A 16,785-nucleotide genomic window follows, 5' to 3' on the forward strand; every position below is an offset into this window, starting at 1 on the left:
CATATAAAAGTCCATTATAGTTTGTGTTTATTTGGTGTGAATTTTGTCAGATACTTACCACTAATCCCTGCTGTTCTGTAAACTGCGTTTCAGTTGTGACCGAATGTAAGAAGTAACCAGGAGATTTTGTGGTCAGACCTCCTGGATTGGGACACCCTTGTAGAGTGCCCAGGATGCTGCCATGCCTCTTGTGGAGTGGGCCCTCAGTGCTTGTGGGGGCTCCACTGTCCACTCCCTGACTAGTGTAAGCCAGGCGGATGGCTTGCACTATCCAGTTGGAGATACTGACCTTTGTGACAGGTTTTCCTCTGGTTCTCGCACCCCAGGACACGAACAGTTGGTTTTCTGTCCTGAAGGGTGCCGTTCTGTCCACGTAAGTGCGCAGAGCTCTCACTGGACAGAGGCAGTTTAGTCTCCTCTCAGACGCAAAAGGAGGGGGGTGGAAGGAATGCCTGTAAATCAACTGGTACACACACTGAGAGAGCATTCTTAGGTATGAATGCTGGGAATGCTGGGCCACTTTTAATGTCAGGATCTTCAAACTTACTGTTGACAGTGGTTCGAAGGTTTCTGTGGCTAGAGCCTTCAAGACCAGGGTTAGATCCCATGATGGGACTATGGATTTATTAACCCTGTGATGTCTTCGTACACCTTTCACGAACTGTTTTACCAGAGGATGTTTCCATACTGTCTGGTTATCGAACTCCACGTGGCAGACTGAGATGGCTGCCAGGTTGGTTTTGACTGAGGAGAGACCGAGACCCCTGTCTAGGAACACCTGCAGGAAAGTCAAGATGTTGACTACTGATGCCTGATAGGGAACTATTTGAGCGGGCTGTTGTGAGCACCACTGCTCAAAGACCCGCTGTGTCATAGCGAGTCCTTGTAGACTGGGCCCTCGCTCCCTGAATTGTAGCTACTACATTTGGGGGAAGGCCTGCATCAGTCAGCATTAACCTCTCACGGGCCAGACCCATATGCCATAAGTCCAGGTCCCTCTAAAAAAATCTAAAATGACAAAGATGGTTTTCCGATTTAACTCTTAATGAAACGGGTATTTCGGGGCTTGTCCGAATTCCGCCATTGCTTGGGTTGAAAACAACACAGCTTTGGAACATAACACATTATTACATTGTATGCGTTTTCTTTTCCATCATAGCGCATTGTAGTGCAGGTGTTTGTTTAAATAAGACTCCAAAGCAGAGAACACTCACTTTATTTTATATACAAAATACTGAAAGTTTATATCACATAAAAAAAATATCCGTTTACAAAACATGGCAGTGGTAATTTAAATCTGACCATAGTACAGCGCCCACCCAGACCAATGTACTGTACAGTTGTAGCCATCAGTAAAATGCCTGTGTCTTATTAGCATATTTATATTACATCCTGCATTAGTAAGTCTACTATACACGCACACACACACACACACACACACACACACACACACACACACACACACACACACACACACACACACACACACACACACACACACACACACACACACACACACACACACACACACACACACACACACACACACACACACACACACATATTCTACTATTATTATTCTACTGTGAAACAACACTGTCATATGTCTCATTGAACTCGTTAAGCTCACAATGTGCCGCATCTTGTGAGTGTGTAGATCGTAATTGTATAGGTGTGTGAGACCGTTGTATGACGAAATATAAATCAGACTTGCTTGCCAGGGTAATTTAGGCCCTACTGTAACTTATGATTGCTGGAAAAACATAAATCAACTCTTCTTTTAGCAAAGAGCTTTTCTCAAGGGTAGATTTGAAGGCTCAATGCTCCGTTCACACTGAGATTTGCTATGTGGAATAAAAAATCAACAGATGTTTTTTTTATGCTTTTGAATTAGCCATGATGGCTGCCAACCTCTGCGGTGAAACATTGCAACACTGTGCATAAAAAAGTTGAGACCAGTTCAACTTGTGCTATTTCACAATACGTCATCCAGCAACAGATTACCATAGCTAATGGCATTTGTTTTTATTATCTATCATATCTAAATGATACAATTCCAGGAAATCTGTGTGTCCGCACCCAAGCAGACGTCATGCGGGGGCTGATGGTAGGTGTGGCGCTCCACCTCAGCAATCCATCTCCCAGGGGTTCTGTAACAGGGATAGACCCCCGCATTCTTGGCTGATACAGACAATAAGCCCCTCAGACCAGTATGTTAACCATGTCTTCCTATACTGACTGCAACAGGCCCAAATACAGGCTTCAAAAAGGATCCAGACTTGTGGCTCTTTTCCCACTACAACAGTGGTTCTCAAAGTGGGGCCTTCATGGGACCCCCACAGGTTGCTGGAAGGATTCCAGGGAGTCCCCAGCAAAATGTGCTATACCACGGCTCTATGAAAATAGAAGATATACAAGCTCATACCGTGTCACTTTGTGCCGCACTCTGAGCTTGTACAGTACATGTGCTGTTTTGGAACATTCTTTTAAAATCTTGGATTTAAAAAAAATTCTGGGGGTCCCTGACACAAACCATTCTCGAATGGGGTTCCGAGGCCAGACACAATCAATGTGGGGGTCCTTGAAAAAGTTTGAGAACCACTGCACTACAAGAACCAAGTAAACCGTGCCGTGACATGTATTTTCACAGGTTCTGCATTCGTTTCCATGTACGCTAACACGGAACAGTTTCACAGAATCGCCATCTGGGTTCCCTGTTCAGTAGGTGCTGCTGCTATAGTTCTACTACTACTTTCAAGTAGTGCGACAAATCTCAGGCCTCTTTTAGACGGCGACCATCTCCATATAACACGTCAAAGTCCCGTTGCGTTCTCATTTTTTCTTACCCTTTACACGAGAACGCACAAGTTATGATATAATGTGCTATTATGCTATACTGTCGCTAGGTGGCGATAACGGGCTGCCAAATAGACAGGTCACCCACACAAGAAGAAGACGCAAGCGGCGCAACACTGCTCTGGGCGCGCCAAGGGATTATATATATTTATTAAATAAACGTTGCTGCCGCGGCTGCCGTCTATCACAAGGCTTTTTATTTACATCATGGTTTTACATTCAACATCGCTGATGAGCAGCACTTTGTAGGCGAGGAGGGAGGCTTGTTCAGGAACTCCATTAATATATCATAATGATATTGCTCTGCATCAATGTAATAAACTGTGAGCCAACGTGAGCCATGATGTCATAAGTTTTGTCATAAGTCATAAGTTTTGCGGATTCACCGTTTTGCCTGTTTATATGGAGACCATAGGATACGGCGTTCTCAAAGATTTGCACTCTGGGAGGCAGTTTCACTTTGTTGCGTTTTCACCTCCTGAGAACACGGTTCTCGTCTAAATGACAGCAGCAAACGATACTTTATTTTGACGTTTTATATGAACACCATCCTCGTGTAAATAGCACCTCAGTGAACAGGGACAGGGACATACGTTTGTGGTGAACATACTTCACCACAAACGTGTCAATTGCTGATTCTCAAACAACAAGTAGTTGCGACACAACCTGAGTGAAACAGTATTCCAGTAAGCCTGCAGTAAAAAAGGGGGGATTTCAACAATGGCTACAACTGTATTATACACAGAATAGAAGCATTACTGAAGGGAAAAGGGCTCCATATGAAACCGTTTTCGATTCTAAACAGAAGCATTTGGTTGAATTGAAAAAGAACCATATTTCTTTACAAAGATACATTAAATGATTCCATATGGACATTTTCTTTTAGTTTTTTTTTACTGAGTTTATATGCAGCACCAGGAAAAAAAAGAAAAACGTACACATTTTTTACATTATACGAAAAATACTGGCTCTCTTTGAAAGGCACTTTGTACAAATATGTATAGTTTCAAATTCATGATCACACAGCATAGGAATAAGGTTTGAGCTTACATAAGGTTGCAGTTAGTATAGTACAATCCTCTGTGTTCATTTATCCATTTGTAACACTCCCTTATTAAAAGGACCACTTAAGTCACCACTATTCAACCTATCTTCATATAATCGGTCCTCACTAATGATCATGATGAAATACCACAATGTCTGTGTCTCATAGGCAGTTCAGATCACCCATCTACCAGTGACATCTTCAATGGGGAATCCAAGCTAAGAGAATAGAAACGGCAGGCTTTCTATTCCTGAATCTTGTTTAGGAAAAATAATCTGCCTAAAGATGATGTCACTGGTGGACGGGTTTCTGAACAGCCCTCCTATCAGACACAGATCAAGTAGAAAAAAAAATTTAGTGAATATATTAGTGAGGACCAATTATATGAAGATAGGTTGAAAAGTGGTCCTTTAACATCCCTTTAGCTCTGCTCAAACACCTTTCAGAGTTTGACAGTTTGTATGGGATTAAATTAACACTGAGGATAGTGCTGTATACACATAATTATGTGCAAAATGTTTACTTTCAAATTAAAAAAGTGTCTCCCAGCTAAATGATTGATAGTTAGGAAGCACATATACCCCTATACGGCTCTGTAACCAAATGGATCCCAATTTGATTTAGTTTAGATTTGGGCCCACTTGGGCCAAAAGAAAAAGGTGTCAAATAGTGGGTCTGTGGCCTCGTACACATCAAACAAAAGTCTGAGTTCATCACGGATTTTAGCCCTTTATGAGACAATAGAAGTGAACCCAAAGGCATGTCCACAACCGAAGAGAATGCACAGAAACTATTTAATTGTCCAATCTGCACTTTTCTTGATGCCTCGTTATAAACTTTTTTTTAACAGGTTACTTTATTAAAATTATTTGTGGTTTCTGTCCATTATCTTTACAGAGTCTATAGGACCAGTAAGTACCTCAGTCTTGGAATGGATTTCATGATCCTATTCTAGTGCAACACAGTTCTTTCACTGCGTTGAATGAAATCGTTACAGTACCAACAACAATGCAGAAAATGTGAATTTCAACACATTCCACCGTGTGTATTTAGGCTCAAATGAAGTACCTTTTGGATATATAGGCCAAGGAATACACCCCCCCTCCCCATGGTAATACTAGCATTAAGGCACTAAGAGGCACTACAAACTGAAGAACCCCAATGTGTTGTGTGTGTGTATACTGCATTGACTCAACTTAAACATTGCACCATCGCAAACATGTGAGCTGGAATGTGACCCAGTAAAACCCTAAGGGGAAATGCGTTAACTTATGAGCAATATATTCTTTTGAAAAAGAGTAATAAGCAGTGGTGGACGAAGTACTCTACAGTACTTTGTACTGTAGAGTATTTAAAAAAGTATTCAAAGGTAGCTTACATATTTTTAAAGACATATTCAAAGTATTCAAATCTACAAATTACAAAGTACATTCTATTGTTAATATCAATGCATTGCTGTAGGCCTATTGAAATTTTGACATTTTCCAATAATAATTCAAAGATTCTCCAAAAATTCAATCAATACATTTTCAATAATAGTGAAAATGGCAGATACAAGCTCACATCTGCTATTTTTACTATAATATTTGAAATAGTGGTTAATTCATAATGTACCCATTTCCCCTTCCTATAAATGTAGGGGAGGGAGTCAAAAGTACAATATTTGTCTTTGAAATGTAGTGGAGTGAAAAGTATCGCAAAACACAAAATACTCAAGTAAGATTAGAGTAAGTACAGATATACGAAACATTTTACTTAAGTACAGTACTCACGGAAATGTACTTTACACTTTTACTGTCCACCACTGGTAATAAGTGCATGTGTGACGCAAAAAAGAAGAAAGAAATACAAAAAGACAAAGAGAGAGAGAGGAAAAAAGAGCAGCTGGTGAAGTCAACGACGGCAGTGGATTGAATGTCTTGCGTTTCCCTTTCTGTTTAGTCCTCGTTTTCAGTCCCCTTAAGGATATCTATTTACACAAAATATATTCAAATAAACGGACATCTCTCTATACTGTACTGTAAGCACACACAGTAAAATCCTCAGTGGATTATGTTATCCATTTGTAATTTAGTCAGGCGAGCCAGACTGTGTACTCCCACAATCTTCAAAACGCTTCCGTCATATAGTCTGGACTCTGGAGAAAACGGGGAGCTCTGAAAATGAGGATAAAGCGGTTGTGACGCCTCCGTCCCACTTCCGTTTCATCTTTACAGTCGTGCAGGGAAAAAAAAAAGGAAGACATTTTCGTGAATGGTAATGACGAAGAGATAACGGCTTCTGTTCTCGGCTTTTGGAAGGTGTAGTTCCAGACTATAGAGCATTTGGAGGTTGTGAAATTACAATCCATTTGGCTCTGCTCAAACACCTTCCAGTGTATGAGATTTGTATGAGCTAGGACAATCCTCAGGGTTATTTTGTCCATTTGTAACTCCTGTAAGGGTACAAATGAGCGTGAGAGTGCACAACATTTCTACTCTCAGAGTTAAAACTAAAGCTGCAATCCAGAGCGTAACAGTGTTTGTATGTTACGTGACATCAGTGTGCTCCATATGGAGATTCACAGATTTATTGATGTTTTGTGGACAACCACCGATCCGACCCAGTTCCCACTTTGTTCCGACATTGTTCCCATCAATTGGACGGTTCTCGAGAAGAAATCGAGAATAAAAATGTAGCTACGGACTAAGCCGAAACAAGTTTAAATTCCTGATTAGACATATCGTCCAACGTCATAGACCCGTATGTCCAAAAACTGTAACTTTTCAGGATTCAAATTCAAAAGCATCTGTTCCTTTCCGGTCAAACAGAGTCAGGGTTCTGCTATTGTGCTTGTTGGCTCACTGGAAACACTGCTAGTGGGTCTCAAAGTGTCCTTGAGTGGGTTCTAAATGGCCCTGTACGAGAGTGTTGAGAGTGTACAAACGGTCCATTTGTAAGGGTCCATTTTGGACACTCTCAAGAGTTATGGGGTCCTTGAAAATTAAATACTGTACTCGTGCTGTACATACTGTACTGTACTGTACAAGCCCTCCTCCCTGGCCTGTCTGTGTCTGTGGACACTAAATGGAACAGAGCCTTTATTAGTATCATCGGTAACACCTGTGAAGGAAGTAGGGAAGCGGCCGGAAGTAGAGTTATTCTGTGTGCATTGTGTTCGAATAGACCCCCGACAAAGCCGGTTGCACCACGGTGGATTGCAGCTTTAAAACTGAGGATTTCACTGTATACAACAACAGTTACAGAGGCAGGCTGATGTCATAACGCAGTCTCACAATTAGGGGGGGTGGAACAAATACATAAAACAAAATCATCAGAAATGAGCCGAACGATCAACGCGATCGCTCAACGGCTTGTTTTCATCCTCCCAAAACAACCTTTCGACAGGACTGGAAAAAAACACGTGAATACATTTTACAGTCCTGACCAGTCCGACTAAGAAATACATACAGAAAAGTAATACATGAGAAAATACAAAACATTACGTACATGATGTAAAAAAAGAAAGAAAGGAAAAAAAAAACATGTTAACATTAGTGCAAAGGGTGTACAAAAAACAAAACGACAAAACAAATATAAACCAAATGTATAGTAACACTGCACTGGAGTCATACATACACAGTGTTCATTTGACTCAATGTGTAAAAGTAGACACTTATATTTAACACAATATTGTGACTGTGTGTCTGTAAAATCCTGAGTGTTCATGTAACTCCAATATCGCACAAATGGTTATGATAACCAGTTATATGAACACTCACACATTTTACAGTGTATAGCATTGAAGGAAGGGCGGAGGTGAGGGGTGACCTCACCATGACACCTGTTTCTCCACCTGACCTTGCCATAACCCCTGACCTCCGTGACCACTGCATGGATCCAAACATGGAGCCCTGATTTGTAAACAAATCATGTGCACTGTTTCTTTGTATAATGATCAGATCACCATCAATCGATATTGATCTGGTGACAGCAGATCGGAGACATTTTCCCCACGTCTTTGTTTGTTAATATATCAAAAGAGAAAGTCAATTACAGACGTACGAACGCTGTACACAAATGTAATTTGATGTTGTTTTCTTCTATTCTTTGTATATTGTATATCGCTCTGCCACTACTGGATACAATCAATGAACTTTGTCGCTTGCCAAAGATGTGACACGTGGTGTTGTTACTAGCCTGTAGAGCTGTACTTTCGGGTAAGAAACGATCGGTTTCTAGTCATTTGGGGATCCCCACTGTATGGTGATACCATTCCACTGTACGAGTTCAAGGACACTTGGGATTTGACAGCTTGACCACTTTAAACCTTGGTGTTCCATTTTGGGGCGTGTCATTGGCAAACATAATATATAAAGAGTGACAATAGCAGAGCGACAAAGCTCACGACACATCGTAGTGCGAGGATATAATGAAGCAGAGATTGCAGAGGAGCAAGTAGATGGGAACAGTCTGGATATGGACGGCAAGGGGTTGTCCTGTCTGATTGTGCTGCAGTGTGTGTGTGTGTGCACGTGTGCGCGCGCATGTGTGTGTGTGTGTGTGTGTGTGTGTGTGCAAGCGAGCACACTCGTCAGTCTTTAAAACACTTGGCTGCAGTCGGCACCCGTTCAAAATCTCACACACTCGACGTCCGTAATGTGCTCCTTTGTAAGGAAGGAAGGAATGCCTTGGGAAGTGTGTGTGTGTGTGTGTGTGTGTGTGTGTGTGTGTGTGTGTGTGTGTGTGTGTGTGTGTGTGTGTGTGTGTGAGCGTGTGCATGCGTGCGTGCGTGCACGAGTGTGTGCGCATGTATACATACAAAAAATGTGCAAAATGTATTTTCGGGGCTGGTCGGAGTGCGTAGCGTACCAACAAGGAATGATCAGGTTCTGACTGTGATTGACACACATTCATTCATATCCACCTGTCTTGTGTGTTTGTGTGTGTGTGTGTGGGGGGGAGGGTCCGTCACTGCCAGGGCACCTTCCTGGAGGAGACCCCGCCCCCTAGCTCCCGGTCCTCCAGCAGCTCGGCCGTGGGGGTGTGGCCCGGCGTGGCGGCGGGGGTGGAGCGGCAGGACGGCGGGAGGGGCAGCGTGGCGGCCGACGACGACACGGGCATGTCCAGGCTCTCCACGGAGTCGGAGAGGGCGGAGCTGCCGCCGCCGCGGGAAGGGGGCGGGGCCGAGTTGCTCTCGTGCTGCGGACACAGCACGTAGCGGTTGGGGTGGTGCACCTCCACCGTGGTGACGGCGGCGTCCAGGGCCTTCAGGCACAGCGGCGACGAGGGGCCGGCGAGGGGCTCCCGCCCGCCCACGGCCCCGTGCAGGTGCTCCGAGGAGGACGACGACTCCTCCATGTTGACGTAGAGGATCTCGTCGGGGTCCTGCGTGTCGGGCAGGTCGTCCAGGGCCTTCTCCAGCTCGCAGCGCAGCGCCTCGAAGCTCGGCCGGTCCTTGGGGCTCAGCAGCCAGCAGGAGAACATCAGCGAGTAGCTGCAGGCAAGCGCACACAGAAAAAGACCATTTAGAGTTTGGAGTTTAGTTTTGATTACATTTTGACTTTTTATTTTATTTTCGTTTTCAATAAGTTTAGTTTGTTGTGTGTAATTAAATTAAATTAAATTAAAAATCCAAGGCCTTTACTTTTAGTCTAGTTTACAATTTACCATTTAGGCATTTAGCAGATGCTCTTAATCCAGAGCGATTTATAAGCAAACAACAAAAAATAATTGTTATCGAGAATCATAAGGAAGTAGAATATCTGTAGTATAATAATGTTAATGTTTTTGTGTCTTTAGTGTAATGTTCCAATAGGTCAGGAAAAGTTTTGTAATATTGTAGTTCTTTTCAACTAAAATGGTCAGTTTTAGTCAATTATAATACATTCACTCTGGTATACAAGCACAAGAGTCACAATATGAGTGTTTGTTTGTTTGTTTGTGATGTGAGAGAATTTAAACATTAACCCGTAAGGGTGTGCAGGGCTTCAAAGATGTAATCTCTAACAAATATTTGCATGGTTCCTTGAAAAGGCTGAATGAAGGGAAGAGGTGCTGCCTGGGATTAGATATTTACAAGAAAGTGTTTCATTCAACACCTGCACGGCAATTGATGAATAGGCCAGGATTTTGCTCAGTTGGGTTAGAAAAGAAGAAGGTCATGATGGCTGAGTGTTCAAGTGTGCCAGTTAGCTTACTAGGAGTCCTTCACAGAGCAAATACCTAAATAAAAGTAAAAGCCACATTTTCTGATCCAGAAAACCACGAAAGGAACAATGAAATATGTCATTGTTCCTTTCGTGGTTTTCTGGAAAGAAGTGTAAAATAAATCAGTGATGGATCAACCCCCTCGCAGGGCCGTGGCACTACAACAAATCAAAGTTTCATGTGATTGAGTGTTCAATTTGTAGCTGTGATCTGGACGTGAAAGCATTCAGACTCACATGTTGTCCAGACAGTCGGGCGGCTGCTTGAGACGGTTGCCCTGCCTCAGGTAGTCATAGATCTCACTGTTCTCCACGCCGGGGTACGGAGTCTGGCCCCGCGTGGCGATCTCCCACATGGTCACTCCAAACGACCACTAAGACACAGAGAGAGAGACAGAGAGATAGAGAGAGAGAGAGAGAGAGAGAGAGAGAGAAATTACATGAAAAAAAAGCGGAGGAAATACATTGAGATAATAGGTTTGTTGTTGCGGTATACGCAGAGAGCCATGGGGTGGCGCCATAGTACAATGCTTGTCTGCAGTGGTGTAAATTAACGATGTACAGTTACTTAAGTACTATACTTTAGTACAATTTACAAGTATTTGTACTTTACTTGCATATTTATACATACTGTAGCAGTATTCAAATGGTATACATTTCAAACTGGGGGTCCTTGAAATGAAAAGGGTGTACACACACACACACACACACACACACACACACACACACACACACACACACACACGTACCACATCACTCTTGGTGGTGTACACCCGGTCGGCCAGGCTCTCGATGGCGATCCACTTGACAGGCATCTTGGAGATGCGACCCTGCCTGTAATAATCTCCATTGTAGATCTTCTTAGACAGGCCGAAGTCTGCCACACACACATTCATATTCTCGTTCAGCCTGCAACACACAACACAACATTAACATTACTGTTACGCACTTATGAAATTATGAAGACATATATATAAACAAACAGTTTAAAAATAAATGAATAAAAGTCGATCCACCAAAAAATAAATAAACAAACAAAATACAATACAATACAATACAATAATTGATCAACAAGCTCTACAAGGTTGAACGTATCTTTGAGAATAAAATAACAATGTTGAGAATTACTGATCTACAATTTCATTTGACTATTCCTTCCTTTTTGTCTCAATCTCAGTCGTAGCGATATGGGTCAGGAGAGGAGAGGAATACTGTCCTGGGTCAACAAAAGAGGAACCATGCAGCAAGAGAAAGAGAACAGAGGAAGTGCAAATAGCAGAAGTAGGAGATCGTGTGACTCACATGCAGTTCCTGGCAGCCAGGTCTCTGTGGATGAAGTTCTTGCAGCTGAGGTACTCCATTCCCCGGGCGATGTCCGCCATGAACTTCACCAGCATCTGAGACGGGAGGTACTAGAGGACGACAAACACACACACCACCTCATTTAACCTCACTTATCTTAACTAACCGATATTGTCCTTCTAATACATGGGGAGACCTTCATTTGTCTATAAGTTATTTCATGCATGGGTTTTATGTAGGGCCGGGACTAATTTCGATTAATTACGATTAATTAACTACAGAAAAATTAATGCATTAAAAAAATTAACGCATTTTAATCGCACTATTTTTTTCACCGCGGAACGTTGTCACTGGACAGTTTTCAGACGGACCTGCGCACCAAGTGTCCGTGTCCTCTTCAGACAATAACACCACCAGACACCGCAGACAGTTCACCAGACTGGGGGAAGCCGCTGAGATCACTTTGCTTGTCCCCGTGAATTGGAAATAGGATTTAAAAGGCTATCCGATGGTAGCGTGGATTACAGCACAGTTGTGTGCAATTATTCAATAAAGAATTATTACCCCTATTACTACAAAAACAATGTTTTATTGCTTAAACGTATGTATTCACTATTCATTGATTCACTAGTATACCAAAATCCATTTGAAAAAATTGCTTTCTCACTGTTGTCGGGTCAAATAATGATATGCGATTAAAATGCGATTAATCTAGATTAATTAATCGCAAAGCCTCTGATTAATTAGATTAATTTTTTTAATCGAGTCCCAGCTCTAGTTTTATGATTTGGATGCATTTGCATGGACAGCTCTCCCATGCAAAAGAGATTCTAATCTCAAATGCGACTATTCCTAATAAATTTAGATCAAATAAAATACATGGATTTACAGGACTCCTTTAAAAAGATAACGCTAACCCCTATTCATGGGGTAACATTTCAGCACTTTTGGTGGTGTTTGAGAAACATATTTCTGCTGAGCGTTAGCATTACTGCAACAAATACTTAGTGACATAATGTTGAATTTTGTCATTATTGATTATTGATGTTGTTTCCCCTACTGTGGGAATTCACCAAACTGTACATGTTGTAATGTCCTTTGTACACCAGGGGGCACTAGAACACCTGTGTATGTGAGGCCACTACTAAACAAAGCAGTGTACAGGCCCACAGTGGAGAAGAGACTGGGCCAGAACCATATCGTTCCCGAAGCCTGTGTAACCCCCCTTCCCCCGCTCCAGTCGGCATGGTGCAGTCCGTTCCACCCCTGCTCCTCCTCTTATACATGGTGCAGTCCGTTCCACAGGGAGTCACAGAGTTCTACACTATTGTGGTTTTGGAAACATTTGGCCCTAAATGAAGCATTTCAACATGCTGCAGTATGTGGACGCCTTGTTTTCATCTGGCTGCTGTTCCTCCACCCAGAGAGCTCTTAAGGGACCTGTAGCGTACTGTACTGTAGTACTTGAGTGTCTAGTACTGTAGTAACACCCCACTTACAAACTAGGATGGAAGATGTAGTATAGGCTTACTCAGAAGTTATACCACAATGTAGAAATAATCTATTTAAAGGTTTTACTGGAGTAAAAGTAAAGTATCTGCATCCAAATATAGTATTTGCGACCAAAGGTCGCAGTTAACTATGGAATCGAGCATTTCCCGTCAGTTAGTGTGTTGGGCACCATATATGGTGCCCAGGTCTCGTGACATCATGTGACATCATCAGGGATGGAGATGTGGAGACCCTGATGTCATAGTAAATGCGACCTGCTGTCGCAGTTAAGCCCATATATGGAGATCCCTGATGTCATCACTATTGGCCAGCAACTCTACAATTCTGACCTCAAACCTCAAACCCTTAGATCTCCATATATGGATATATTTCAGAACCTGTTCTGACATTCCATATGTTGATCCTTCCCCATCCATCCATCCTTCCTCTTCGATGTCCCCCTTTTGACCTGTCCATTCAAATTTCAAACTCTAGATGGGCCTGCCCCGGCAGCGGACGAAAACTAGAGTTCTCAACTGGCCCGAAAATTAAGGCCCGGCCCTACCTGGGCCCTCATCAAACCCTGTACACTCAAGAGAATGTCCCCGCTACCACCCTTACTTAGATCTCTATATACTGTATGGAGCATATGTTGATCTGACCTCATCAAACCCTGTACACTCAAGACACGCACGCTCCTTATATGGCCAGTACAGAATTTATTCCATGTTGATCTGACCCCCCATGCCAAAGCGCGAGTGCTCGCAGTCTGCCGCCTATGAGGCGGATGCGTGCACGCGACCTTGCCCCGCTTCTCAGCCTCAGGCGTCTTACTAGTACTATACAGTGTATACTAATAGGAACCAAAGGTTCTCAACCTTCTCAGGCTGTTACCCCCAAATAGTCCTATTTAAACTGGGGATCCACCACACTGACAAGCACTTGGGATTGAAGGAGTTGAGCCTTTCAATTTAGGTTGACTCGGTTCCACAGATAAGTATGATGAAAATAGCAGTCTACACGCTCTCTGCCTCTTTCTTAGATATATTATTTGGCAATTTCGACAATGTTGCAGTTATAGTAGGCTATAGTTTACTTACTTACTTTTATGCAGTAATGGTCTTTATCTTTCCTTTCTTTCTATTTCATTTTAGGTGTTAAAACGAAAGATTAACCTACAGTATAATAATAAATACACCATCATTTATGACTTAATAATGTTTGCCTCTGAGATCTAGTGGAGTGGATGTTAAGTACCACGGCATTGTACTTGCAGCCTATCCTTTCCACCACAACTTACAAATAAGCAGTTCATCAGTGATAATCACAGCAGTACTCTCTCTCTCTCTGTTTGCTTAGTGTGTGTTGTCACAGAGTTACGGGTGGGTACTGTGTAGTTAGTAGGTAATTCACCTCTGAACGTGTCAAACCGGTTCACAGTTCACTTTCACATCCATGGATAAATTAGAAACACTCTGTGATTTACGGCGTAGAAAGTCATTCACGTTCATGTTGACGTTCGGATTCCATTCTGTTGACACACTCTTAATGCATCCATTTGTAATCCATCTGTAACTCAGAGAGTGTACAAATGTACTGTAACAGGTCCATTTGGCTACATTTGTACGCTCACCGAGTTAGACATGACTCAGGTAAATAGGGTCATGACAAAAGAACAAATAGATACATGAATGCTGATGATACGATGTGCACCTTGTGTTTGTGCGCGTTTCAGCGCACGTGAGTGTGTGTGTATGTGTGCACTCGCGCGCAGATTTACTTAAGTACTGTACTTAAGTACAATTTTGAGGTATTTGTACTTGAGAATTTCCAATTTCCAATACTTTTACTTCTACTCCACTACATCTCGGATCAAAATGTTGTACTTTTACTACACTACAAATATATAAAAACTTTAGTTACTCTAATTACTTATTACCATTATCATTACTTCAGCCCTATGTACATTTCGGCCATTTGAAAATAGCCGATCTACAAGCTCACAACGTGTCGCGATGCGGTGCATAGTGTCCCAGACGTGCGTGCGGGCGTGGGTGCAGCAGACACTCACCACAGGACAGTCTCCGAGGCGTGAGTACAGCAGGTAGCTGTGAAGGTCTCCATGCTTCATGTAAGGCAGGATGACAACGGGGGAGGGGTAGCCCTCGCTCTCCACCGTCTGCAGACACACACCTGTCAACACGCACATTGTTCAGATATCATAAGTTGAGCCTTGGTTCACAGACGGATGAAAGAATGCATGATGTCAGATATGATGGTGGAGAAACTAAAACACACGATTACGTTGGTTATGTTTTATGATTGGAATGAGTGTTGACCAGGGCTGTTTTGCACAGGCAAGCTAGGCAAATGCCAATGTTCTGTCAATAGCAATACTGATGCTGTACCTTGAGATAGCTGTAGGTGCACACCTGTGTCACATTAATTTGTGATGAGTTAACTAATCTGCAACATTGCCTCTGTCTGAAATGATATTGCTGTGAACTGCAGTTTAACAATCCAGTTTGCTGCGAGATTGAGGTCTAGCCAACACCAACTCGGGATTCCTGGAACGCTGCATGCCCTCCACAATTTCCTATCCAACAGCAGGTTCTTGAGCTCTTCAGTGTTGTCAGCCAAGCTGTCGCGCCGCAGCACGTCTACATAGGTGGTACGCTTCTTTACAATGTCCTAACAAAAGGCATTGTTCTCTCACCCAGGAGCCTCATGACATTGTGGTGGTCGAACTCCTTCATGCAGGCTGCTTCACGGAGGAAGTCCTCCATCTCAGTGCGCGTGCAAATGGCAACTGAAGAGGAGAGGAGTTGTTTTACATACTAGTTGATATCTAACAGGAATATCAGTTGCTATTTGTTTAAACTTATATGGTGGTTAGAATGTGTTAAAAGGAATAATTTCTGAAAGACATACTGAGAACTGCAAACAGCTGAATTTCATGAACTGGTGTTTACCGTAGTATGCTTTCAAATATTGTATATAGACAGTGTGACAATCCTCATTGTTATGGAGTACTTACTCTTCATGGTTTTTACGGCGACTTTGAGCATAGCTTCTTCGTGGGTCAACAGTCCCTCCATGACGGAGCCAAATTCTCCTGCAAACAAAAAGCAAACGTACAAATGTTTCAGACGCTTCCTGCCTGGCACACTCTCTAAAGCAACCGGTTCTTAACTCTCTGCTCATGGGGGTCCCAGACCGCCATTGTACCAAACAACTACACTTCTACAGCATTCACATGCTGACCAGCTGGAAGTGACTCCCAAGTGGAAGCCAACTTCAATGCGTGTCCCCGGGACCAGTGGGGCGGGAGCTGAACCCACTGGTCTAAATGGTACGACTGGCATGCCTTTCGGAGCTGCCTTTCTCACTGTGGCTTAGAATCTGCTGACAGACTCTGGTGCAAATTACTTGAGATGAGCAGAATGCATGCAAACACACGCATATGCACACAAATAATAGAACAAAGACAAGTGAGGAAATGGAATGCCTAATATGTTGACAAATGTTATGGATACATACATATGCATATATGTACATACTGTATAAGTACCTAATGTACTGTAGGTACATACTTCCCACTGCACATGGACTTAAAGCTACATGTTGGTAGAGAGTTTGCGTCATGTAGATATATTTGGTGAGAAAATATAAAAATGGGTAGCACACCTCAAACTTCAAGTCAACAAAAATGTTAACATATGAATTAGGGCTCACATCACAAACAAACACTTTCTGCAAAGAGCCTTTGTCAGAGCGTTTACAGCACACATGTTCAGTTGTAATGTGAGCCAAAAAATACGTAGAAATACGTAGAGTATTTTTCTACCACTTGGCAACTGGCATAGTTGGCAAGGCAACTACCCAACACAAATTGAAACCTCT

At 42.7% G+C, this 16,785-nt stretch overlaps 1 protein-coding gene and 1 long non-coding RNA gene across 3 annotated transcripts in view; both read right to left on the bottom strand.

Moving 5' to 3' along the window:
- Nucleotides 1-1,200: 1,200 nt before the first annotated feature.
- LOC310865071 lies at nt 1,201-7,639 on the bottom strand. Its single transcript, XR_014569795.1, has 2 exons — nt 3,424-7,639; nt 1,201-2,772 (listed from the first exon to the last, which is right to left on the bottom strand). It is a non-coding gene; the product is annotated as an uncharacterized lncRNA (long non-coding RNA).
- A 187-nt stretch (nt 7,640-7,826) lies between these two features.
- The window catches only part of axl (AXL receptor tyrosine kinase), a 56,605-nt gene continuing 47,646 nt past the window's right edge, over nt 7,827-16,785 (bottom strand). For both annotated transcript variants that reach the window (XM_083774052.1, XM_083774051.1), the window contains exons 14-20: nt 15,920-15,997; nt 15,599-15,691; nt 14,954-15,075; nt 11,392-11,501; nt 10,839-10,998; nt 10,327-10,463; nt 7,827-9,377 (exon numbers count right to left, since the gene is read on the bottom strand). In XM_083774052.1, the coding sequence (XP_083630178.1) occupies nt 8,852-9,377; nt 10,327-10,463; nt 10,839-10,998; nt 11,392-11,501; nt 14,954-15,075; nt 15,599-15,691; nt 15,920-15,997 (1,226 nt within the window). In that variant the 3' untranslated portion in view covers nt 7,827-8,851. The remainder of the gene's footprint in view (nt 9,378-10,326; nt 10,464-10,838; nt 10,999-11,391; nt 11,502-14,953; nt 15,076-15,598; nt 15,692-15,919; nt 15,998-16,785) is intronic.

Source organism: Protomyctophum parallelum (genome assembly GCF_964188405.1).
Source record: "Protomyctophum parallelum genome assembly, chromosome: 9".
NCBI classification, from domain to species: Eukaryota; Metazoa; Chordata; class Actinopteri; order Myctophiformes; family Myctophidae; genus Protomyctophum; species Protomyctophum parallelum.